The 24,309-nt window shown below is 38.7% G+C and overlaps 1 protein-coding gene across 1 annotated transcript in view; it reads left to right on the forward strand.

Moving 5' to 3' along the window:
• DNAJC3 (DnaJ heat shock protein family (Hsp40) member C3) overlaps positions 1-22,392 on the forward strand; it is a 36,648-nt gene extending 14,256 nt beyond the window's left edge. The window contains exons 5-12 of the mRNA XM_059834639.1: positions 6,309-6,461; positions 7,471-7,652; positions 9,663-9,782; positions 11,567-11,672; positions 11,764-11,884; positions 16,945-17,077; positions 17,893-18,041; positions 20,345-22,392. Coding sequence (XP_059690622.1) covers positions 6,309-6,461; positions 7,471-7,652; positions 9,663-9,782; positions 11,567-11,672; positions 11,764-11,884; positions 16,945-17,077; positions 17,893-18,041; positions 20,345-20,502 — 1,122 coding nt within the window. The 3' untranslated portion in view covers positions 20,503-22,392. The remainder of the gene's footprint in view (positions 1-6,308; positions 6,462-7,470; positions 7,653-9,662; positions 9,783-11,566; positions 11,673-11,763; positions 11,885-16,944; positions 17,078-17,892; positions 18,042-20,344) is intronic.
• Positions 22,393-24,309: the final 1,917 nt, after the last annotated feature.

Consider the following 24,309-nt stretch of genomic DNA (forward strand, 5'->3'; position numbering starts at 1 on the left):
TTCTAAATTATTTCAAGACTTTCACATCCAGACTCTATCTTTGCTACCAAAAGTGATAGGAGCAAGCTAAATAGTAGCCACTAGGAAGCTTTGACTCATATTGTAAGTCAGTGGTCAAGAAGCCAAAAGGAGTAAGTTGTACCTTGAAATGAAAGTTCCTTCTACTACTAGGGCAGATACGGCACGAAGAAATGCCAATGGGATCTCAGTAGCTTTTAGGCTGGAATTTAGTTGTGGACATGGATACTTAAAATTGTGTTTTACATGTGAACGGAATATGTAATCTATGACTCGGCTCAGCTGAGTAAATATAGGTCAGGATCTGAACAGCCCTCTAGCCTCTCACTTTGTTGGCTGGATATCAGCTAACTAGAATGCTCTCATTCTGGGTAAGCATGTAGCACATGAGCAAACTTTGTCCAAATCTGGAGCTAAATTGGAGAAAAACTTTGGCAATCCTGTGTTAGTAGTGCATAGGCTCTAAATCTGCAGTCACTCCAAGTCAGCAGGCATGCAGCAGCCTGGTCATATGTTTGAGACTGCAGAAGTAGAGTATCATGGAAAGATGGGGTGGAAATCCTGTATTTAAAAAACAGAACAAACCTCCACCCCATCCACCCCCCTTCACTGAAAAGGGAGTCGTAATTTGGAGAATAATAATCCACTTTCTTTACTGTGCAGGGTTTCAGGATATTTCCTAGAATAGATGGTCCTGAGGATGTCATATGCTTACAGAAATGATTTGCAGTATAAGAGTTTTTACCTTCAGTGTTAAGCGTTTTCCTGAGGAAATAATTGTGTAGATGAGAAGGGCTTTCTTCTGGTAAAGCCAGCCTTCTTTGAAGTAGATTGTATGCCTTTGAATGATAGTAGATGCAGTATCTCTTGTGTGATTTCACACAAGAGGTTGTTTGTTTGTTTGGGTCATGTGTTGACTTAAAGGGAGTAGATCAGATTTTAAAATATTCCCCATTTTTGAGTTAGAGAAACCAGGTCAGGGTGTGGAAACTAAGGAGAGCAATTTTACTTGGACTACTCAAGGACATACATGTAGGAGTGAGGTAGTTTGTAGTTCCCTGAATGACGCTTGCATTAAGAGTGAGCGTCACCAGTGTTGCTTTCCGTGCCTACCAGAACTGCAAGGTGACTGATGTAATGAGCTGTCTGTAAAATGCTAGCCTATTTCAGAAGTCTGTCGAATCCCAGTGGAGACTCTGAAAAGCTTTTTTCTTTTCTTCCCGTCCCTCCTCCACACTTACTTGGAGTCACGTTCTTTGAAAGGGATCTCGGCAGTTTAGGAGGTGCAGTCATTTTAGAGGGAGAGAGAGAGACTAAGAAAAATTCAGCCCATCTAAACAGAGGGGAGGATGACAGGTAAACTTACCCAGCTTGTGACAGCAGCAGTTTTGCATAGAGCTTAAAAGAATCATTGAAACTATTCTTTACATATAATAGTAAAACTATCCTTTAGTGTATACTTGTGGAAGGAAAAAAAAATTCATACCCTTAAATTCTTTCTACACAGTTTTATAGTATGTGGGAAAAGTTTCATGAGCACCCTGAGCCTCTTCAAAGTTATATGATTGCCAAGCGGAGCGGTTTCTGTGTTTGGATGTTTCTACCCCCTGTGGCATATCGGTACTGGCTGTCTTGTGAGGCAGTGCCAGTGTGAGAGCAGGCAGTGGAAATGTCTGACTGGAAAGGATGGGAGTACCCCTTTCAGGAACAGAGTCTCTTGGGACCCCAGCCTTCATGCCTTATTTCTAGCTTTTTTTCCCCTACTCTGTACTTCCCTGTTGGCTGAAATTCATCACAAGGTTTGGAGGAGGGGGTAATTCAGATTTATGCCTTGACACGTTAAGCAATACTGCATTTCTAGAAACCTCTCCTCTTGGCCAGCAGATGCACCAAGCTGATGAAGTTCCTTACATGGGCCAGGTTTTTTTTTTCTGTCTAGCAATACAGAATCACAACTCCTTAATCTTTAGAAGCTCTTTAGCTTTTCCTTTGCAACTCAGCTACCAGTTTGGAAAGCTAGGACCTAGAGGGTAATAAAACTTTTACCAGGTGTCAGCACAGGGGTCTAATTCTTGTGTTCAGGGTGCCCAGGATGGAACAGGGATTAAGCAGAAGTCCTTAGGTGACTTTAGAAAGTCATTGCTCACAGTATATGAATAGTGTTTTATTTCTCTGCTCCAACTTTAGTTGAGTGTTCATATGCTTTAATATCAAGTTCCTTCTGTTCTAGTTAGTAGTCTCCTGAATAATAGAAGTCAACAGGACAGATCTGTGGGCATATCAACATTCATGCCTAAGGCCTCAATCCATTAAAGTCCTGGAATATTTATTTTATCATTAAGCATGTGATTTTTAGTGAAAATAAAAGGAATATTGGTATACTTTGTTTGATGGAAGGCCTTCTGAAAAGGTAACAAAGGTGATGCAAGTCCTGGCAGCCCTTTGTATATGCCTTGCAATATTGTCTGTGGCCCTGCTGACAAGCATTTATTTGAGTTGCTAAATTCTGCAGAAGGCACAAAAATAGAACAGAACTTCTGCCTAGTCTATTGGAAAGTGTGGAAGGACCAAGTTGTCATATTTCTTTTAAATTGCCTTTTTTTTTTAGACTGACTGTAATGTTCACAGTTGCAGTTTGTTGCAATAAAAACTGTAAACTCAGGTGTCCTAAATATGCAATTCTGTCTCCCTTGGAAGCATAAACACTTAAAGCTGGAAACTGAAGGTGCTGCTCCCAGCTCCACTAGATGTCAGACAAGACCAAGAGACTGAGCACTGTACATCTGCAAATTCTTGTTTTCTAATCTAGAGAAGCCCTCGGCTGTTGCAAGATATATTGAACAATAGCTTTCTATGGTTGCTTGGTATGTGTAATAATGCTGTTTTGGATGTAGGTGGAGGAGACCATCTTATGGCACTGTAAGTTAACCTGATTTGGGTACATTGCTAGGCAATCTTGGGTTGGGTATTTGAAGCTCTCTTAACCAGATCAAAGTAACATTAGATAGTTTCCAAATACGTTCCTCTGTGGTACTGTGATAATCTGTAGCTTCCTGGGTGAAGAATAAAAGGTACTTGCTTTTTTCCATCTGTCTAACGTCATAGTTGTGTTACCTAATACATTGCTGTGCCAATGCAGAGCTTTCCTTTGTGCACTGTTCTTGAGTGCACGGATGTCTTGATCTTAGATAACACAAACCATGGAGGCTCCTTCAGTTCCCCTCAGAACTTTCTTTTCCCTGTCTGTGTATTTACCAGTGTGGAAAACAAGAAAATAAAAGAACTTTAGAGTGTACAGATGTGTGCCTATGTTAGTGGTGCAGGACCACTGTAAGCAAGGAATAGAAACAGTGTGTCTATAACATTTTGGGTTTTTAACAATATTTTGTTTTTTAAACAACAGTATGTAAGAGTTTTTAAAGTCGATAGTGTGTGTTTATAATACATACTAAGATACTCAAATGCTACAGGGGAATTGCCTGTATATCTTTAATCTATACTCTTTGAGAGTATGAATTTTGAGGTTTTTTTCTCAAGGTGGCTATAAGTGTTCTTCATTAGGGTTCCTCTACTAAATGCTAACCTTTTCCTGTATTGTTAACGGATCATTGCAAAGGAAGATGTAGGACTATGTAGCTGGAGAGCAGGACAGGTCACGGTAAGCCATTGAATTAGCTTAGCCATGTTTTGTAACTTTTCCCTACACTTCTGAAAAAAAGATGGTGATGTGAAAAGCCCTTACTAAACTTAATAGGTAGGAGGCGCTTGCTCCATGTTTGTGATATCCAGGTCTGTCTCCTGTAAGTGTTCTGTGTTTAGGGATCCGTTCTTTTTTTAGCATGGTAACAGATAATGTTGTAAAGCTTTGTTAAGTAAAAAGCATATTGCTGATATGGAAAGCATAATTGTAAGATACACGTAGGTGCAGCACATTGAAATATATTAATTAATTCAGACTGGCACATGGCATCTTCAGGACAGCAGCATCCAACACAAAATGCGAATGGATCCTGCATAGTTTAACATTGGTCTCGCTTCAGTGTTTTGTCACTGATATACTGGTTTGGCTGCATTGATGGCCTCTTACTAATATCTTTCTGAAGTAATGCTGCATTGTATTTTTCATGTAGTGTTGTGTGTGGCTAGTGAATTTCTGTGTATGGTTAGAAAGGTCATGTTGACAGACTTGTGAAATACAAAGTAGTATGGCAGGTTTGGAGGGGGGATTATGTTTCTTCTTGAAAACCAGCATGAATTGTTTAGCTTGTTAAAATGCTTTTCCTATCAGAAAACTTTTAAATACTTGATGTTTGACTGCAAATGCAAGGCAGCCATTCCAAGGCTGCCTACTTTGAATAAAAATGATCTAAGCACTTTCTAGATACCAAAAAAAATGCTGGGTTTCATGAAGTGAACTATAATACCTTTTTCCACTGTCCTGGGTGCAACAAGGTCATGTTGCAAAGTTTTGAGTCAAGTCCTTGAGATAAAGTTGTGGAAGAAGCCAACTTCCTCGCTGAGAGTAATGGGGAGAAAGATAGATACACATGCAAATGCTTTTAAAGCTCGACTTGATAAATTGAATGGGGATGATGATTTTGTTCCATTTAATCTTGCTCAGTTTTGGGGGGAAAAAGTGGGGTTTTGCTTACCCTGGGGTGTGTTTCTCCCCTGTACTGAGACTATGCTATAAAATAAAGCAGCACCTATAGTAGTAAAGTTGTGATAGAGAATTACTTATGGTAACAAAGCCATTCCTGTATACTGGCATTTGTTTTCTGTAAAGGAATTAGGTGCGGGGTTTGGTAGTGAATGAAGGCTGCTGTAACAGATGGCTAGCTCTTGGTGCTGCAGCTTAAACTGCAACTGATTTAGTGTTCTAATCCAAATGTGTAGTAAACCTCAAAGACAGCAAAGAATACTGTGCTGAGAACATGTTCACCAGTAGCGGTATGCTTGTCCCACAGACCTGAGCAGAGCATAGCTTCTGACTTTGTGCTTTGAGGCCATTAATGCAGCATGTAGAGGAGTGTTAGGTTTGCCTTAGACCTGTATTAAATTCAGCTAAAGCGTTTTTTAATACTTTGCTCCTTTCTTGGAAATCTAGCACACTTAGTGCAAGCAGTTGTTCTGACTTACCACGCCCAAGCTTACTGCTCCACAGCAAAAGGAGGAATAATTGAAATGTGATTTGTTATTAATAGTGATGTGACAGTCCTCTGATCACAGGGCAAAAAGGTAGAAAATTGGGAAGTAAACCAAAATGAGAGCAACTGCATCACACTTCCAGCTTTTTTTTCTGGGAGCTGAATGAACAGGCTTCTTCTTGCTTTAGTTAACATTACTGATTAAAATCTCATGGCAATACACTAATTACTTATTAAGAGCTTCTGAGTGTATATTTTCATCATACTGTAGCACACAAACACTTGATGGCTTTAGTTTGAATGATAGCTTGAAAAGTTTCTCTTTGTTAACTGAACGGTTTGTACTGTGTAAAATTATCTAGGATGTTTCACTCACATGGTCTTTATTACTATTGGACTTGTCTGTATGATTGTATCATTGCTTTTCATATTCCACTGTTTTGCTCCAAGTAAGTTACAAGAAGCATACTGTGTGTCTAAGGAGTGCAGTGTTATGAGTTAAGTTAAAATGGAAGCATAAGGTTTTTCTGTAGCAAAATCTCCTAATTTTTGAGAGGAAAATGCTGAGAAATTGAGGGAGAAAATTAAGCAAGTCAGCTGGAACTAAGGAGTTCAGAACTTCAGAGTTTTGTAGTCCTGGAACTTTTAAAATCACAGGTGCAGAAATTTGGCTCTACTATAAGCTCCAGATTGGAGGGAGAAGGATGCACAGCATCAGGGGTTTATAGGCAGAGTTTCTGTTCTAACCAGAAGAAAAGCTTTTTGAGACATACATTAGGAATTAGCCTACAAAGAAGAAAACTCTTTGATCACATTCCTCTCTTCTTGCTTAGGCCCATGACTTATGGGGGCGGGAGGGGACGGGACGGGGACACATGACTGTTGTGTATGATGTGTTCAGTGGTAAATGATCAAGCAGGGGGCGTGTGGGATTAGATGTCTCGGACTTCTGACAACTCTTATTGAAGCTAAAAATGCCTGTCATCTTCTGAAGTTTGGAGTTGGAAAGATTTCCAGTGGAATTTTAAAACTAATTTTGCTTTATTTGCAGCTTTAGCTAGTTCTCCATGATATGATTATTAATGGGACAGAACGAGATCCTCGAACAAGCATTTCAGTGTCTCACCTTGTTAATGTTTGCAGCTCAAATCCAATCCTAGCAATAATGAGGAAAAAGAAGCCCAGACTCAGCTGACAAAATCTGATGAGCTACAGCGCCTGCATTCACAAGCATTATCTGCCTACCAGCAAGAGGATTATGAAGCCGCTATTTCTCTTCTTGATGAAATCTTGGCAGTAAGTGTTAAGTAAAATGGTACTGTGAAAGGGAAGTAAGAGAAAAGTAGTTCTCAAACCAATGAAGTTTTGCCAAATACAGGAGGCATAGTTTTTTTTGTCTAGACTTTTTCATTTCCTATATGCAGGCAATTTTTGTCATGAGAAAATGAAGTAACAAAAAATCCAAAAACCACAAAGTTAAAAATGTACATAGCTATCTGCATTTTCAGCTTGTTCCTTAAATACCTGTATTTGTTGAATCTTAATCATATAGGTAGTTTGTTAGTATAAGTGTAAATAACTCTATCGTGGGCATTTTGTGTGTCATATAGAAATATGTATTAAAAGACAGTTAATTGCTATGACTCTTCACATACAAATTAACACTGACTTGAAATTCACAACATTCTAGCTTGTGGTGAAGAAACTGCCAAAGTGTGAGAGTTTCTTTATGGGGAGGTGATGGTTTACAAGCAAATGATTAAGACCCAGAATAAATTCTCTAAAACAAATTATGATAGGCAATTCCTTTTAAGTAATTATTCTTGGCATACTATGACATGGTTACTTCTGTACAGATCTTTAAAATCCAGATACTAAGGTCAAATCTTACGTAGCTGAATCTTACCCACAGGCTTCTTTCTAGAGGACAACTGACAGCTTGGTCCTTCCTGCTCATTACCCCTATTCTTTTGGGAGGATATAATAATTTATGATTCTGATATCCTTCCCTGGAGGCTCAACAGACTGTCCCAGTTTAAGCAGTGCCAGTAGATTTAATTCATCTCCCTGCATGAGCTCATCGAATCATTTAGAATTTTTTCAGGCCTTTGTTTTCTCTTTGGGCAGGTGCATCACAGCATCCACCAGGAAGCAGAGATGCTAATTTCATCTGATCTGTGTGCAGCTTGAACCTTATGCTATTGCAGTTGGCAAAGTGAAATTAAATGGGATTTTTCTTTTGTTGGGGAGGAAAAGAAGTGAAGCATTATAGACCAAAACCAAGCTTTAATTTTGATTTCTCAAGGTTTGTGTTTGGGATGCAGAGCTACGGGAACTTCGAGCTGAGTGTTATATAAAGGAAGGGGAACCAAGCAAAGCCATTAGTGACTTGAAAGCTGCTGCCAAATTAAAGAATGATAACACTGAAGCCTTCTATAAAATCAGCAGAATATATTATCAGCTGGGGGACCATGAATTATCACTCAGGTAATATTACTGTTTGCTGTAATCATTATAATTGAGATAGAAAATGTGATGATATAGGTCATGATAAACTGAAATATGTATGTTGTCTGGTTTTTGGATAGAGTAGCAACTCTGGTCTGGATCTGATAAAGGAAACTCCTTTCCAGAAGCTTAAGAACTGGCAGTGAAGACACCATTCTTGGCAGACCAGCCATCAATGGTTCCTAGCATCTTGTTTGCTTAAATAGAAGCCATAGTGCAGGTCCGTCAAGAGTGGCTTACATTTACTGTCTTTATTGCATTTCTCCATCCTAGAAGAAAGTGTTTCTCTAAACCTGCTTTGGTGGAGCCTTTTTTTAACCTTGAATTCAAGTTAAGGTTACAATGCAAACAAAAAATGTATGCATTAAAGTCTTGGGGCTAGAATTTTATTTTCGAGAGTGGAAACAGAACGTTACAAGCTTAAGAATAAAAAAGTACAGGAATGTCCAAGTATGAGTTGCTGGAGATCCAGAGCTATTAATCTTTCATTCTTGCAGACAATGTCCAGTATTTTGGATTATTTTCTTGATAACATCCTACCCTTTTATTCATATTCAGTTGAGTTTAAGGTGTTATTCCCATACATCACTAATCAGTCCTGCAGATAACTGCCCTTGCGCAATCCAGACTGTTAACAACATACTCTGTGCTGAGCTGGACCGATGGCAAAATCCTTCTTTTTGCACAGAAGTGGTTTCTGTGCAGCTCATCTCAGATGCGCTACCTGCATCTCCAGACTCCTTCCACTGTGATTTCTGTCACAGAATCTCTTTAGTAAGAGGTGAAGGGAACTCAAAAAGCCTGAGTTTCTTTTCTTGGCAGTGTATGACAAAGGCTGGTGGATGGAAACTGCATCTGATTATAATTGCAAAAATTCATTTTATAACTGGGCAAAAGTAAACACCAAATAACTAATTGGTTTGCATTAGGGATCCCCTTTCCAGAGTATACTTAACCTCTGGAGCTCATAGGTCACTTCTGTGGTGGCTTTTGGTAGCTGACCATCACTTAGCCTAGTGATTTCAAGAATAGGTGGTATTTTTGTCTGAAATCCACACATGGACTTCCTCTGTTAATAACCAAATCTTAAGGTTTTTATAAGTACAATTGAGAGAGCTGTTGAAGAACAGAATGGTATCAGAATAAAGGTATAAGCCTCTTTTTATTCTTCTCTGATTATCTTTTTTTTTTGCATCATTAGGAAGAAAGAGTTCTATAGCTCTTGGACTTACTGGGTCATTAATCTTGTCCTTCCCTTAGTTTCTTCCTTTTACCTTTACAGGCTTAATGATTTTCAAATAATAGATATTTTTGTCTGTGCTTAGGAACGAAATAAGATTTTGTGATCTCTTTCTGAAAATAACACTTCGGTTGTACTATGATGACTCTATATGATACAAAACTTTTATTCCTTCATATGATTGCATTCTGGAGGGTTTTTAAAGACTTTTGACTATTGTAAGAGGTATCTGCCCTAATCAGAGTCTGATTAAACAGTCTTCACAGTGAAAAGTCAGGCTCAGGCTTGGCTGATATTCCCCCAAGAGGAGGTTTGGGTCTTCGTTGAGCTTTGTCTGTTTCAGGCAGCATAAAATATACTTCTGCATAGGTATTTTGTAATATAGCTGAGTTAAATATATAGGAAAATTACAAACAATTGCATCTGATAACTGCTGAATATTATTTCTTTCCTGGGCTATATTTTTCTTCTGCTGTTTAGTCAGTTATTAATGTAACACTTCTCAATCTTTGCATATTTGGCAATACAAAATAATTAAAAATAGAGCCAGACAAATATCCCTGTACATTGTGGAAGACTTTTTTGTTTCACTTTAAATTCATTTTTGGATGAAGGGAGAGACTGTGTAAAGAAGTCAATTGTTGTTCTAGACGGCTTATAGATGCTTCATTGTGTCTCTAAGTTAAATTTCATAATGTGTGGTGGTGTCTTTCTGTTTTGGTGGTTTGGTTTTTCCTCCCTGTGAAAAGTGAAGTCCGGGAGTGTCTGAAACTGGACCAAGACCATAAGCAATGCTTCTCTCTGTATAAGCAAGTAAAGAAACTCAATAAGCAGATCGAGTCTGCAGAGGAATTCATCAGAGAAGGCAGGTAAGTGTTCACTGCTGTATGTAAATTAAGAAAAAAAACACTACTGAGGTGCCGGCTTATTGATTGAGGATTTGATTAAGTGATGCTTTTTGCATCTGTCAGTTGAGTGGATAACTGAGCACGGCTCTCAAATTACAATTAAAATAAATATTGACTTACATAGTGACAATCCTATTCTGATTCCTTCTGATGCCACTGTCTTCTCTTTGCATACTTATTTGTGGAGTAGGTAGTTAAGACCAAGATAGGCATAATATTTGTCAGCTCTCATGTATTATTATTACTCAGCACTGGTGAGGCTACACCTGGACTACTGGGCTCCCCAGTACAAGAGAGATGAACCTACTGAGACAGAAAGTCCAGTGACGTGGCACTAAGATGATGGAGGGACTGGAGCATCTCTTTCCTGTGTGGAAAGGCTGAGGTATCTGGGACTGTTCCCCCTGAGCCCTATGTGCTATGGGGTGATCTCGTCCATGTATATAAATACCTGAAGGGAGGATGCAAAGAGGGCAGAACCAGGCTTCTTTCAGTAGTGCCCAGGGGCAGTGGGGTCAAACTGAAACAGGAAATTCCGTTTGAACATAAGGAAATACTTCCTACCATCCCCTTGTTTCCCCTGGTGCAGGTTGCCCAGAGAGGTTGTAGAGTGTCCACACTTTGGAGATACTCAAAATCCATCTGGACATGGTCCTGGGCATCCTGCTGTAGGTGGCCCTGCTTGAGCAGTTGGACCAGATGACCTTCAGAAGTCCCTTCCAACTTCAACTATTCTGTGATTAAAGGACCATATCTTTAGACTAAAATCACCTAGTAACTCTGCAGTACCTTGGTAGCAAAAGTGGATCTAACTGATGGGCTTTTTTTATGCACCCTGTTAGATGATAGACAGTGCCTCCGTATTCTTCTACTTCTTGCTTTATTTCAGTTTTACATGTTCCCAAGCACATGATATCCAACTGTAAGGACCCTAACAAGTGATTAAACATTGTCAGGGTGGCTTTTTAAAATGAAGCACATCAGGAATGTGAATCAGCACAACTGAAGACAATTTTATTAAGTCAGCAGTCCGTTTGGACTCTGTTCACTTTAGTCTATTTTTATCTGGTATCAGCATGTTTTCAGGAAGTCTTCTGAGAGCTTGAATTTATCCTAGCTTGTACCAACCCAGGGGTTCAATCACATGCTTATATTTTTTAGGTGAATGTTCTAATCCATTTCTTGCTCAAACCATGGAACTTCAGCATCTTTGAAACCTTCACAGCAAAAATACATTTTACTGTGTGACTTGCGGAGAAGAAGGAAGGGAGAAAACAACTGCCTGATTCAAGCTGGCCTAAAGAACTTTTTTATTTTTTGTACCAAGAAATGCAAATAGTACAGTGCTCACAGCAGAGCTCCAGACTTAGCCCATCTTAGAGATAAGAGGGGGAGATGCTTTTCTCCCAAGTGCAGAGTGGCATGTTGGACAGGAGGCAAATCTAGACACTGTTGTCTGTGCACATTGAGGGATGGTAGTCATTATCTTCTGCAAAAGCCTGCCAGGTGTAGTGCCTGCTCTTCTGCCTCATAGCCCTGAAAAGGGAATGGGGATATAATTCTTGAAATGGCTGATAGTTTTCTTCATACTGTTGTCTCACACCACACCTCTAAGATTATTAAAGTTAATGCACATTGCTAGAAGGATGTGAAAATCTGTGAATTCTAAAATTTGTAAATAAATCGCAACACCCTGAAATAGTTACTGCATTTCATGATATTATGCTTATCTTTGATTTAAACAGGTATGAAGATGCTATCAATAAATATGATTCTGTAATGAAAACTGAGCCAGAAGTCCCAATTTATGCTACTCGTGCCAAAGAAAGGATCTGCCACTGTTTATCAAAGGTAATTCTCCTTCTATCTCCCTCTGAATTTCTTTAAAACAAACAAGAAAACCCGCAAATACATGAATTTTGTTTTACTTTTTCCTCTCTAGAATCAGCAGGCTACAGAAGCCATAAAAGTTTGTACAGAAGTTCTGCAGCTGGAACCAACCAATGTGAATGCCCTGAAAGACAGAGCAGAAGCTTATTTGCTGGAAGACCTGTATGAAGAAGGTACAGTTACATGCAGTTTGCACATACTTTTTTGTGGGCATTTAAAATGCAGTCAGTGTTTCGAAAACTTTCAACGTGCATTTTGATTCTACACTGTGTTGTTATCCCTAATCAGCACTGGTAGTTGCAGATTTACAAAAATATCTGCTGGTAATTTTGTCTTGATTAGTATAAGTGGAACGTACTTGTTTTATCTACAGCAGAGTTGTCTTCACAACAGTGGGCTATGTTCAGGATGTTTTATGAGACTCTACAGCTTGCTCAACTTAAACACATTTTATATAATCAGCAATGTCAGACAATTGCATTTAGAGATAAAAGGTAATTATAGTTAGGGTCATATAAATTCATTTTAGGAACTCCATTTTAATGTCTTTAGATGGCAGCGTGAAACAATACTGTTCTATCCCCTATCACGTGTTGAGGGCAGAGGAAGATAACAGCCATTGCTTCACCTCCATGGATCTCTGTAGTGCTGCTAAGAGCAGTAAACTGATTATATTCCTAAGGCTGCATTTTTCCATATGGGGTTTCCATAAAATGCATACTGTTACGTGGTCCCATGTACAACGTTGGAAAGTAGGGACTGAGTAATGGGTGTCTCAGAGTACACCATTATGTTGTTACCTAGCTTCTTTAAGAGTACTAAGTGCTAATGTGCTATAAAAAAGAATCTTCAAAATTTAATTTAGTGAATTTCATTTCCACAAGAAACCAGGCTTAAGAAGAAAATTTAGACGATTTGTTCCATGCCCGTGCTCAGTCATGTAACAGCTTTTGAAGCATTGGGCTGTTTCAGTCAAATGTGATGAGGCAAAGGACTTGTAGGCTTTAAATCTGCAGAAAACTAGTTCCATTGATTTTAGTACTCATAGAACAATTTTTTCCTTTTCTGTATTATGGTACTGGATATTTCGCTTTACAACTGAACAAAAAAAAATCTTTTCAATTTAAGCATTCATGAAAGCAGTTGTTCTTATTAATAGCACGCCCAGACTTTTTGTCTTTTGGAGAAATTAATCACTGAGAGATGATGTTGCTCAACTCTTGAAGTTCACTTAAAATGAGATACCTATTTCGTTCGGGCTTTCTAGGCCTTCTTGACTCAAATGAAAACACAGTATAAAGAGGACTAGTGTGATTTCAGGCAGTCCTCTTCATCAGCCCTGTAGACTTCGTATCTCTGAAGTGACCTAGTCCTAGTTCCTCTTTGCTGAGGCTGGCAAGCCTTCTTGGTCCTTATAAGAGAAAGGGTAGAAGACAACAATATTTTGGAAAACTGATGACCTTTGTAAAAAGGGATTGCTTAAAAACCTCCACAAAGTGTGAGGGGGGGAAAAATTGTCTTTCTGTTTTTCTTAGGGTAATGTTTTCCTATCTTTTGATTGTTTAGAACTGCAGTGTCTACCTAAAAGTAAGGTTCAGGAAGTTTTCAGTGGTGAGGCCCCCTTTGGGCATTTCCCCATCTTTTTCTGTAATTCAATATAGTAGAAATAGACTCAGTCAGTGTTGGGAAAAGTAGATTTACAAATGAATTAAAAAAAAAAAAAAAACCCCACCAAAACCACTTCCCTAAAAATAGTTAAAGGTACAGAATACAAATCTCCATAGTTTACAGCTTGTACAAAGGTTTTTTTATGTAAGAGGGAGTATCAGCAAAAGGAGAACCCAAAGAAAATTTCAGATTTTTTTTTGCCTTCAAGGTATATGAATCTTCAGCTTAGAGGAGGGTATAGAGAGGGGCAGGCCAAACAGGCCCTGCTGTGATTCCTCTTAGATGTGCCTTTTGCTTACTAGTGGACAGAATTGATCTGTTTGTTTTCTTGAAATTGATGAATCTCAATTTGGATCTTTCTAACATTATCTTCTATTAAATCCTCATCTATTTCTGGTCCCTCTAGGGTGAGAGAATCTGGCAACTCTTGCAAATTAGAGGAAAAAAAAGTTTTGTAACAAGGTCCTGCACAAATGCACAGAGCAAATTTGGGCTTGTGCTGGACCAAATGCCTCCCTATTATGGTATATCAGGAAACACAGAGAAGGCACACCTGGGATCTGGGAGAGCTTATTTCCTAGGCTGGAGCCTGCTGGGCTTGGCCTAGCCTGATCCTGAGTGGACAACCATGCTCCAAGTGTTGTTTAGCATATCCCTGCCTTACTCCTGCCCTTGATAGTACTGAGATGGTTGCAGTTTACACACTGCCTTCCCGCAGAGCCTCTATAAACAGTACTATAGTCCATTTAATGTTAGTCTGCCTGAAGGTGTCTTCACTTATCCTTCAATTTTAACTGCTATAAGATGATGGTTGATTTCTCTCTGCTGTAGAGAACAGTAGAGCAATTAAAATTACAGTCTCATATTTAAAGGGGCAAATTGATTCTTCCCTCAAGAAAATTTCAAGCTAGAGGCACCTATTTTGCTGTTTAAAGACAGGAAATTTAGAAGTACTTGTAATTCAGAACTGTGAAGGCAATTATTGTTAAACGTTCAAGGTGCACTTCAGTATGTATAGCTGAGTTCTGATTCTCATCAAATGGTTTTAATTACTTTATAATCACATGGGATCCAGGGCTTGTCTATGGAGACAGATGTGTAATAGACTTCCTTTCTGGCTTAGACTCCTGTACTTAGGAGGTATCTGTCTAAAGTATATGGCACAGGCTTTGTCAAAGAAGAAAAAAAAACCCAAACCCACCTTGCTGTTTCAGAATTGGTCAGGACATCCTTTCCCTGCCCACCCCCACCCTGGTAGAGGAAACAGTCCCTATTTCAGTGAGAGCATAACTGGTTCAGTTATTCCTCTAACGGAGTTGGCATGGACATAGGTTGTCTGCAGTTACTTGTGTTTGATAGGAAATTAATTCTACATATGGAATAATGGCCAGTCTTGGTCACTCTGTTTTAAAGATGCAGGCAAGATAGGAAAGCCAGCTAAGATGTTTAGAGATATGAAGCAATTACTGTTTGAGAGATTGTGAAGACTCTTGTACTGAAAGAAAGGGAGTAAGATTTGACTAAGGTATTTAAATTGAAAGTGATACTGGAAGCTGGTTGTTCCTTTCATGTTGTGGGACAGGATGAAAGGAAGAAAGGATACTCTCTGAAATAGCAGGCCAGTAAGAAGCAGCAGTGATTCTTGTGTTGGTTTGTGAAGTACTAGTGTTTTTAGAAAGAGTGACTGAGAAGAATTGATTAAATATCTCACTCAATGTACTGTGAATTAGTAATAAGTCTCCTAGTTTCATAGCAAATTTCTTGTGGCCAGGAAGCTGTCATCCTGCTTCCAACCCTCACCTCTCAGATGGAGAGAGTGATTAGCTCTCTGAAAGAGGAAAACTCGTACAATGGAGAGTACCATCAAAATGGAAGTCTCTTCCAACTGAGAGAAAGTGCAAAATGTACTTGCCATCAGGTGTGCTGGGTGCATTCCCTCTGCAGTGTGCAGCACTAAAAACCATACCTTCCTATATGCTTAATACTTGCAGCCTTTAAACAAGAAGTCAATTTAAAAAAAGAGAAATCTAATACTGTCATTGCAAATACTTGACCCCTGAGCAGCTTGGTTTTCAGCAGTGGTGTGTGCTGTAGAGATGTGGTGCTCAGTGAAGTTGAGCAATCTGATCTGCATGTGGCAGGATGTTGTGATGGGACCTCCCATTATTACATGAAGCAGATTAAGTACGCTGGCGCTTAAAATTATTGGAGCAGTAAACCAACGTAACAAAATCCTTGCATTTTCATTATTTTTATCAGTTTCGACAGCATATATTGGGCACATGCATTAGTGTACCTTCCTGTTTGTTGTTTTTTTAATGACTGGACAGATTATTAAAAAAAACAGCAGAAGGCAAAATGCTTTGTTCAAGCAGCAAATGACAGTGTCCAGTGATGTGAAAATGAATAGAAATTTTGTTCTGTTTGTAATAGCATATGAAATTATTGGGGCACTGGAAATCCTTTTTGGAATTGTTTTTTCAATAACCAAAACAAGATTGCAGTGGTATCAGATGTCTGGGTAATACAAATTCATTAGCACTTCCTGCTGTCTTGCTCAAAGCAGTGAAAAACAAATGTAACACCTGCTGAGAAATAGCATCTGCTTGGAAATAATCTGATGCAAGTAGTTTGTCTAACTTGAGAAACCTAGGAGACTTGGATCTGCAAATGAGACTTTGAGGATTATAACAGTGAAAGAAGAGCAGTCTCATTAAAGACTTCAACAGTTGCTTCCCTTGATGAATCTCGATATCAAAGAATATTTAAACTTGGTGTCTTAAGCATTCAGTTACCACTTACAATAATAATAATATAGTTTACTTAAAAAAATAAAGTTTAGACCTGGAATTTCTTAAAAATTCATGAATACATTACAGCACCTCTCTTGCTTTCATTCCTGAGAAATGCGACTCTTGAAATAAAAGTGAGAGGATGCCTTTGAAAAAAAACCCCTTAAAATATAACTATCTGCATATTATGCAGAGGCATAAAAAGCAAATATTTGTATTTCAGTAACAGTATGAACTTAACTGGTAATCTGAAATCCATCTTTATTGTCATTAAAGAGGAAGAGACTTTCTATCATGTTGATAAAGTGCAGACTCTGGGAGAAGAAGGAATATTAATTTAAAGACTCTGTATAATGCATCCTTTAGTTGAACAGCAATGTGGGACTAACGTTGTGCAGTGGACTCTTCAAATACTAGTTGCTGAAACTTGCTGCTTGATTTCTGTTTCATCCCAGTCCTGGATGCTCGTTATGCTCATTCATGTGACTGTTGTAACATCTAGAGAGTGTTTTGACCTGCCACTAGTAACCTCCCTTCTCCTTCCTTTCCAAAAAGTGTGATGAACCTAATGAAAGAAAATTACTTAACTTATATGTGAAAATGATCTCCTCTAGTCCAAGGTTTTCTAATTTGGAAAAAAACCATGGCGAGTTTAAATAAATGTTTTGCTGTCTATGGTAATAGCAAAACTTCAGTTTTGGTGAGAGGTTGACTTAAGTTGAAGTTTGTAAAGAGTTGTGTAATCTTTTTTTAATTCACTTTTTTTATAAAAGCTATTAAAGACTATGAGACTGCTCAAGCCAACAGTGAAAATGACCAGCAGATTCGGGAGGGGCTAGAACGTGCCCAGAGGATGCTGAAGCAATCACAGAAGAGGGATTACTATAAAATCTTAGGAGTAAAAAGGTGAGATACTAATACCTGAGATGATGATGTGAAAGTTGGTTATTAAACCAACCATCTAGGGCTGATCACTTGAATTTGTTCTGCTGAGTGCTAGTTTTTGTTCCTCTATCTTGCTACCTTTGCTTTCCTACTGTACTAGTTTAGCAGTGTTCAGCTTTTAAGTAGCATTTGTTTGCAATTCCTTTAGAAGGAATAAAAAAAACAACATTGGGAAGGACGGAAATAAATCCCGTGGTAAGAAATCCTTAGTATAGATGATCAAGAGTCAGGTGAATGAATTGGGGAAGAAATTGAGAGGAAAGAATTACTGGAAGCAACAAAAAATAAAATTGTGGCAGATAGATTGGAAGAGTTTGAAACGGCTAATTGAAAGGTATCTAAAATGCTTCTGCCATTAACCTTGAGAAACTAACAACTTCTCTTTCTAATGAGGACCAGACAGATGTCCAGGTCTGAACTAATATTGGTCATCCTTCCAATTGTGAACTTATTTGATCTCTACTCTTTGTGCTTTTTTGTTGTTGTTCACCTGCTTGTAAATTCTTCAGACTGGGACCTTCATAGTAGCTGGCAGTAGCATCTTCCCAAAGAAAGTAAATGGGTGGTGAAGGAAAAAGTGAATAATCTTTGTTTAAAGCCGGAATCTGCTTCCTCTGTTTTTTGAGTAAAGAATCTGCAGAAGGTTAACTAGCACCTCATAATTTTCCTGATGCCCTTAATTACTGTCTTAGTGTTTAAAATAAACCTGTAGATTCACTAGTGTGTCATATGAACAATTAGAAAAGTTTACATTATCTGTAATTTTATCCCTCCAGAAATGCTCGAAAGCAAGAAATCATAAAAGCTTACAGAAAGCTGGCATCCCAGTGGCACCCTGATAACTTTCAGAGTGAGGAAGAAAAGAAGAAAGCAGAGAAAAAATTCATTGATATAGCAGCTGCTAAAGAAGTCCTCACTGACCCAGGTAATGATTATTCTTATGCAGTGACTTCATTTTTTTTAATTACTCTTTTACGGTAATGTAAAAATTTAGTAAGTTTAAGTCATAACAAGCATTACAGCTTCCATTTTTCCCTTTCTTCCCTTATCCATCTTGAGAAAGCAATGCACTAATACTTGCATCCAATCTGTTGCATGAATTCAGATGTAAACCTGGAATTATTTATTGTGTTTCAGTGACTTTAAACAAAAGTCAAATAAAAATTATTATTTCAAAGGTCTCTTTTTAGGATATCATCTTGCAGAGATTTTCAGGATTGATTAACTCTGGAGACTTAGGTTGTGGGTGTCTCCTTCTGCCTGAAGTTCTATTGCAAACTGCATTTAGATTAACAGCACCTGAAGTACTCCAGAGAAGCCCTCAAAATTGGCCTTTGTGTGTATCAAAGCCTAGATGCATTGTGCAAACAGCATTTCCCCAAGGGCAGGGGACCGAGTTCTTCGTTCCTGTTGGCCTGAGGGAGAGGATGCCCTCACTGGTGATCTATGGCCAGGCTGCTGGGGCTGGCCCAGTCCCTAGGAGCAAGGAGCCGTGTCAGGTTTGGCTGTCTGCTGGACAGCTCTAGAGGAGGGGGAAAAAAGTGAAGAATGCAGTCACTCTCCTGGAAGACCTTGTGGTGTGGTGACTAGGAGATCTGACATCTGTCTTGCCAAGAGATGAACAAAAGGAGTTGGACTATCTAGTCTCAAGAATATAATAAAAAAAGGGGTTGATTTGGTTATCTCGTATCCTTTAAAAAAAAACAAACAACAAACAAACCCCAACAAAAAACCAAACAAAAAAACCCCTGCAACCAGAGCCATCTGTTAAGTTCTTGTCTTTAAACTGTTCCTGTATGGTCACTGGAAAGAGAGAAGCATGGAGCTGATGTAGATATCAGAGGCTCCCATTCTTATCTTCAACTGTTCAGGATTGTCTAAGTTATAGTTAGGCAGATGGGCTCAGATTTTCTTGGGAGAAGGAGGGATTTGGCAGTGATGAACTGCATTACAAGCACTTATGGTCAGAAAACCTTTTTCTGTGTTAATGTGATCTTTGTTCATAATTACGAACACAAATTAGGAGATTTATATACTGGAAGTGTTTGAGACGCTGTTTGCCCTGTCAACATCTCCAGGACATGTTCATCTGCTTTCTCCTTGACACTGTTTCTTATGTCATGTTTACCATTCCTGTCAAACAACTGGGCAAGAAAAGTAACACTGGTTGTATTTGGCTATTGTAATGCTATCTGTATTGCTTTCCATCTCTTCTTACTACAATGACATCTTGTTTCATCCAGATATTCTTCCTAGGTCACTTTCTGGCTCTAGTGACCATGTTCATTATGTAAAGAAAAACTATAAAGCTTGTGGACCTCTGAATCTCTGAGGTTTGATTTGCAAGCTTATTATCATAGGGCTCTGGTGTACTTTGAGGCCATCATTTCTTCATACATACATTCATACATTCCTTCCCCAGCTGGTGTCATGATTTTCCCCTAACTAACTCCTTTTGCTTCCCTTTTCTGCCTTGCTAAAATGGGTGTCCTGAAAAAGTGCCGGGTGATCAAAACCCTTGTGGTGCTTGCAGGCTGCTTGAAAGTTTTATATGTGGATGTAAATAAGAGAGTAGTGGTCTAGACTGTGACTTGTCTGTGTGTCTTGGAAGGCTTTCAACTTTCTCTGCTGGACAAAACTACTTAAAGAACATGCTTTCTGCCTCCAAACTGCTGTCCCCTAGACAGCTCTCTGCCTGAATGGTATGTGGAGAAGATTGAAAATGTTTGGGGCTCTGCATGCTGACTTTCATACTGTTGCTGAATGATCAATGTAGGAATTTATTGGTTGCGAAGAGTTGGCAGCATACAGCATGGTCTGTCCTCGGACCATCCTGAATGAGTGCAGCTATGAGAGGATAGGTCCAATAAACTCATCAAGGACAAAATGTCCCAATTACTTGTGGAACACAGTTGGTCAAAGTGCAACTATCCTGTCCCTGTTGAAATTCATACCTGTCCTGTTGGATAGCCAGGACAAGCCAGTCTTGCCTTGTTTTAAACTAAATTGTTTGAAGTTTTTTGTACAGAGTTAGTCTCTTCTCTGCCAGTCTCCTGGACAGCTTTGAAAAACTGAGAGTAATTAGGTTCTACAGATGCTGCCAATACAAGTGATAATTGCAGCTCTCTGGCCTGGGGGGTTTTGAATTGGTTATTGGTCATCAAAGATGCTTGGTATTACTGCCCTGACTACTGTGCCATGATTCCACCTTGGTTTTGTTTCCTTCAGAAATGAGGCGGAAGTTTGATGCGGGAGAGGACCCACTGGATGCGGAGAGTCAGCAAGGTGGGGGCAACCCTTTCCACAGGAACTGGAACACATGGCAAGGATTCAACCCCTTTGGTTCTGGAGGAGGACCATTTACATTCAAATTTCACTTCAGTTAGAGCCAAGACTGTTTCTGGTGGCTGCTGCTGTTTTTTACTTAATTCGTTGAAAAATAAAAAGTCTCTCAGTTCAAGACCCAAAATCTTAATTTCTAATGTTGTCCTTAACCCAGAGTCTTACTGCACTAGGAGAAAGCTCCTCCTTTCTTTTAGCATTAAGAGTTTGCTTGACAAGCTCATACTGGTTGGTGGGGTTTGTTACTGCCTGTGTGTTTGTTGTGGTTATGCAGGACATGTTTATTCCTATGGATGGAAAAAACAGTAAGAGGCTACTTAGGACAACACTTAAACATAAATTTAGGACTCAAGTATGGGCTTAAAGGTAAAAATGCATGTAAATATTTTTCTGAATCGGGGCCTAATAAACGTGGAAGGGATAGTTAAAATAGTCTCTACATTAACAGATTGTTAGTCATTGTGCTCAGCAGAATGATCCATATCTCAGTGTTCTTAAAAGGAAACCCTAGTGACCACCTGCTGTATTACTGTTGGCGGTGCCATAGGTAGGGTGACGAGGCTGCGTACTGAATGAGTCTGAACAATCGCTTTGAAAGAAGATCGCTTGTAACTCATTGTATTTGAAAATGTCTACTCACTTTATTCATTAACCTGAAATGAGTTGGGGTAATTGTGAAAGTCAGAAAAAAAAAAACCTGACACTTTTAGAAAGACTTTTTCTGAATGTGATTTGGGATGCTTAGGTATCGTTTTTTAGTAGTTTGCACTTTAATAAAATACTGCTTGAGATTTGAGCAAAAAATTTGATGTGGCATTTCCCTGACTATGCAGCAATTTGTCACTTCTCTGTACATAAACTCAGAACTGATACAGGTTGTGAGATGAGTATACTGCAGACTGTAGGAATATGGTATTAACTCCAGCCCTCTCCCATAATACAACTTCATTTCTGCTGGGTGATGCAACTGAGTTAATACTATGTGAAATTGTTTGAAGTAATTTTATATTTTGTGTAACAGCAACAGTACTGCAAAAACAACTGCCTGTGTGCAAAAAGAGGGACTAACTTTCCATTAGCCAAAATCTGGTTTATTTTTTCTATATGCACGTAGCAAAAACTGGTTTAGTGTGTTGATTGAACTGTGTTAATGCAATGTGAGGTATTACCAGGACTGTAGCTGCTATGAGTGAATAGTCTTCTCATTCTGTAACCAAATATATCGTAATTACTGATGAGTTTGATCAGCAGCCATTTTCTTAGAATGCAAGAATTACAGTTCATCAATGTTTTCTTGATTGGGTTTTAACTGGAAGACAATAATCAGTTGATAGGAACCTTCTCTCACTTCAACTCATGGCATTTGAAAGCATAAGCAGCCTCAGTAAAACAAATGGAATTGGCAAATAAGGCTTTCAGTCTGAAAGTGGATTTTTTTTATTACTGTAATCAGAGTTGCTGTTGAAACATAACCCTTGTCTCCTGCCTCAGGTAGTTCACAAATATAATGGTGAGGGCATGTGGCTTTGTAAAATGTTTTTCAACAGCAATTGAAAGGTCAGTGTTTGTTCAGCAGAAATTTATCTTCAAGCTGAAGAGTGTATGTGGTGGTTTCTAACAGTTTATGGTACAAAAACACCCCAGCAGCCTATTAAACTCCAGTGTCAGATATTTTCCAAGCTGAATGGCTTTCTAGAAGTTTGACTTCTGCTTTTGACCTGTCTGAAAGCTTTTTGTTTAAACTCTGTAGAAGATGCTCAGGATGCTGTTCATGCCCTTCTAGGCTAGTGTGGTTCTCCTAGGACCTCTAGGGCTCAAACATAGGAACTTGCTGCACAAGAAATAACCTGTCACCCCGTGGTATCGGCCGATGCAGACAGCTCTCTGCGCATGTGCTTTTTGCTCAAAGTAAGTGAAAATGGGTAGGTAGCTTTCACATACAATGGCCTCTCTTGGCCATCGTCAGCCCTCTGTACCTGAGGGGTGAGCTGCACCCAACTGTGCTTGCTGCGGGCTGGGTGGCTGCTCCGTGGGTTGCAGGTTGCATGTGTTTGTGTACGAGCCATTGCTCTGTATAAACTCTTCTATATTGCCTTGCTCACTACAGAAGGGGCTGTTCTTAAATTAGTATCGAATGACCAGTGTAAGCAATATGTTGTATTTTGTACATACAGGAGTGCTGTTCAGTTTCAGGAGGTCACAATAAATACCACAGACAGCTATGTTGGTGTGCTATGGAGGTGCTAGAAACAATATATCTTCTTTTAAAGGACTACCCCTATTCAGCTTTTGTTCTCATCCCTTTCCCTTCTCTCTTTTAAAAGCTGAGAAAATTTTTCCCTGGTTTTTAATTTTTTTCTTTTAGGGAAGGAGTAAGATGGTCCCTCATGAGTAAATTACTCATTCAAGGCACTGATGTTAGAGCAATGCCTATTTGTTTTGTTTAAGGCAATGGACAGTTCTGCTCTACACTGGAAGCAGTCAGGAACAAAAAGGATTAGGTTTATTTTGAGAATGAAGGGGAAAGGGAAAATTGCATATTAAGAAATAAAGGCTTGAATGAAGTCAGTAGAAGGAAGATGATTAATGTGTGAATGCTGTTCATAGGTCCTTCTGTGGAAGACAGTGTCTTAAAAAATGACAATGGAGAGCAAGGCTTTCTGATACTGAGCAGCTGCTGATTACAAGAAGTGTTATAACTCCAGCACTGTCTTTAAGGGAGCAGATGCTGGCTTTTAGCTCAAAGGTACTCCTGAAAATAGAAAAAGACAAAGTTGTGTTAAAAAGAAAGCATTTACGTTTTGAGGATCTCCAGATACAGTGACGCGTTTCCTGAGGTGACTTTAGAAAATGAAGCGCTGGCAGCACACTGAGCGTTAATGATGCAAGCGATGTACAAGGAAGCTGAATTTGCCTTTTTATTTATTAGTGGGTGTCCATAGTGCAATAATGTTCAATAACTGAACATTGAAATAAATGTCTTGGTAGTTTGTAAACCCTGAGATGTGCATGAAGCATCGTTACAATAATTGGCCTATATGTAGATGCAAACTTTCTCTGTTGGATTCTCTCTTTCAGTCTTAATGAACTAGTTTCCAATTTGTTTTAAAATGAAGGTGGGGGGAGCATATTTTACTTGATACATGCTTAATACTGATGCATTAATAAATCAGTATTAAAACACATTTGAAGTGAATTATAAACTTAAGAGCTCAAACTTGTGACAAACAGAAAATGTGTCAGCTTAAACTTTTTTAAAAAAAATAAAGCTTGTTATCATTTCAGTTTTCAGACCATTGTTTGGAATAAAAATTATTCTTCTGTTTAGGGCTGTGATTTGTAGGAGCTTTGCTGGAAACTAGCCAGTATAGCATAGCAGGTTAGTTGTATTTAAAAGTGCCTTATTGTAAGGTATTGTTTGTTTGCTCTGTAATGCACACTTTTATCCATAAAATAATAAAAAAATGAGTGGGAGAATAAATTTTTTTTGCCCTCAACAAATCTGAAAGTAGCAGTTTTATGTTTTAAGAAGGATAGGTAAAGCTAGCCAGAGATCTATCAAATGTTTGAAATTAAAAATGTCTTTATATAAAATCATAAATCTAAAAACCAAGAACTGTTTTTTCTAGAACTGTGGGAATTATTTTATGGTATTTTTCACAATAAAGATATTTATGATGACAAGAAAGCACTGCAGTGTTATTTGTCTGCCCTTCTTTCCTCATCCTGTTCTCTGAGTTGGAAGTTAGAGCTGTGCAGACATGCAGTAAAAGGCTGCCAAAACACTGGCGTGGGGGTGAAATTAAAATTCCTTAAGCAGCTAATGCAAAAGTATGGTAGAGAGTGAAGCA

This window comes from Gavia stellata, chromosome 1 (assembly GCF_030936135.1).
Source record: "Gavia stellata isolate bGavSte3 chromosome 1, bGavSte3.hap2, whole genome shotgun sequence".
Classification (NCBI taxonomy): domain Eukaryota; kingdom Metazoa; phylum Chordata; class Aves; order Gaviiformes; family Gaviidae; genus Gavia; species Gavia stellata.